General features: G+C 44.7%; 1 protein-coding gene across 1 annotated transcript in view; it reads left to right on the top strand.

Annotated features, from left to right (window-relative positions):
* LOC112069827 (semaphorin-3D-like) overlaps positions 1-2,155 on the top strand; it is a 151,742-nt gene that overhangs the window by 96,473 nt on the left and 53,114 nt on the right. Inside the window, exon 5 of the mRNA XM_070438709.1 lies at positions 525-644. Within this exon, the coding sequence (XP_070294810.1) occupies positions 525-644 (120 nt within the window). The remainder of the gene's footprint in view (positions 1-524; positions 645-2,155) is intronic.

The raw sequence follows: 2,155 nt of genomic DNA, 5'->3' as shown, positions 1-2,155 counted from the left end.
TAGCTAGTTAGCGGTGGTGTAACGGATGTGAAACGGCTAGCTAGTTAGCGGTGGTGTACCGGATGTGAAACGGCTAGCTAGTTAGCGGTGGTGTAACGGATGTAAAACGGCTAGCTAGTTAGCGGTGGTGTAACGGATGTGAAACGGCTAGCTAGTTAGCGGTGGTGTGCGCTAATGGCCTTTCAGTCGGTGACGTCACTTGCTCTGAGACCTTGAAGTAGTGGTTCCCCTTGCTCCGCAAGGGTCGCGGCTTTTGTGGAGCGATGGGTAACGACGCTTCGTGGGTGACTGTTGTTGATGTGTGCAGAGGGTCCCTGGTTCGCGCCCGGGTCGGGGCCAGGGGACGGACTTAAGTTGAACTGTTACAATAGCAAAGTGTTAATCAGGTTGGTGGGTTGAAGAACGAGTACAGGGTTTAGAATGATCATGTTTCAACTCTGTTAACTATGACTGTAATGTATATGTGTACGTTTGTTATGTATCTTTACAGTGAGTGTAAATCCTGATGTTGTGTTTTGTTTCAGACTGACTGCGCCAACTACGTACGTCTCCTCCAGCCCTTCAATAAGACTCATGTGTACGTCTGTGGCACCGGGGCATACCACCCACAATGCACCTACATAGACCTGGGACGCAGCATTGAGGTGAGAAGGTGGAAGGAAGGAGACAGGCTCTGTTCCACTCTCTCTTACTAAACTAAACTCTGACTTGTCATCTCTCTTTTTGTTGCCTTTGACGGATCCCAGAGAGAGATAGAAAGAGAGACTCAATCCGACTTTCTTTTTCCTAAAATACCATAAAATCTTTATTGAGATGTATTGTCTCAGTCAACAGGTTTTATTGTTTTGTGACGATCGTTCTAAAACAGTAACAGTTGAAGAATCTGTCCATTCACCTTTCTGACAAAATTCTGACTTGTCAACTCTCTTTGTTTTGTTTGTTGGCTCTGATGGATCCACAGGTGGTTGGTGAAAAGTAGACTAAACACTTGATGAAAATCCCACTGTCTACACACAACACAGCTACTATGTTACAGATATCAACCCACTGCTGTGTGATCTCAAAAGATCTCCTGTGGGCTCACTCACCGTTGCCTCTTTGACTTGCTCCTCTTGGCTTCTTCAGAGCGCAAGGCATCCATTCACCTCACAGATTTAACTTATGTGTGAGGGGGGGGGGTTACGGCTTATTGAGGCTCAGTGGAGGTTGAGATGGTTCTCTGTGTTTTAAGGAGGGTTAATAATGTCACTGTGGAGGTTGAGATGGTTATCTGGTGTTAAGGAGGGTTAATACTGTTACTGTGGAGGTTGAGATGGTTCTCTGTGTGTTAAGGAGGGTTAATAATGTTACTGTAGAGGTTGAGATGGTTCTCTGGTGTTAAGGAGGGTTAATAATGTAAATTATTAACCCTCCTTAACACCAAGAGAACCATCTCAACCTCCACAGTACATTATTAACCCTCCTTAACACCAGAGAACATCTCAACTCCACAGTGACATTATTACCCTCCTTAACACCAGAGAACCATCTCAACCTCCACAGTGACATATTAACCCTCCTTAACACCAGAGAACCATCTCAACCTCCACAGTGACATTATTAACCCTCCTTAACACCAGAGAACCATCTCAACCTCACACAGTACATTATTAACCCTCCTTACACCAGAGAACCATCTCAACCTCCACAGTGACATTATTAACCCTCCTTAACACCAGAGAACCATCTCAACCTCCACAGTGACATTATTAACCTCCTTAACACCAGAGAACCATCTCAACCTCCACAGTGACATTATTAACCCTCCTTAACACCAGAGAACCATCTCAACCTCCACAGTAACATGATTAACCCTCCTTAACACACAGAGAACCATCTAAACCTCCACAGTAACATGATTACCCTCCTTAACACACAGAGAACCATCTAAACTCCACAGTAACATGTTAACCCTCCTTAACACACAGAGAACCATCTCAACCTCCACAGTAACATTATTAACCCTCCTTAACACCAAGAGACCATCTCAACCTCCACAGTGACATTATTAACCCTCCTTAAACCAGAGAACCATCTAAACCTCCACAGTAACAGTATTAACCCTCCTTAACACCAGAGAACCATCTCAACCTCCACAGTAACATGATTAACCCTC

This window comes from Salvelinus sp. IW2-2015, unplaced genomic scaffold (genome assembly GCF_002910315.2).
Source record: "Salvelinus sp. IW2-2015 unplaced genomic scaffold, ASM291031v2 Un_scaffold1127, whole genome shotgun sequence".
NCBI lineage: Eukaryota > Metazoa > Chordata > Actinopteri > Salmoniformes > Salmonidae > Salvelinus > Salvelinus sp. IW2-2015.
Note: the sequence above shows the minus strand (reverse complement) of the source record. Positions and strands in the feature narration are given on the sequence as shown.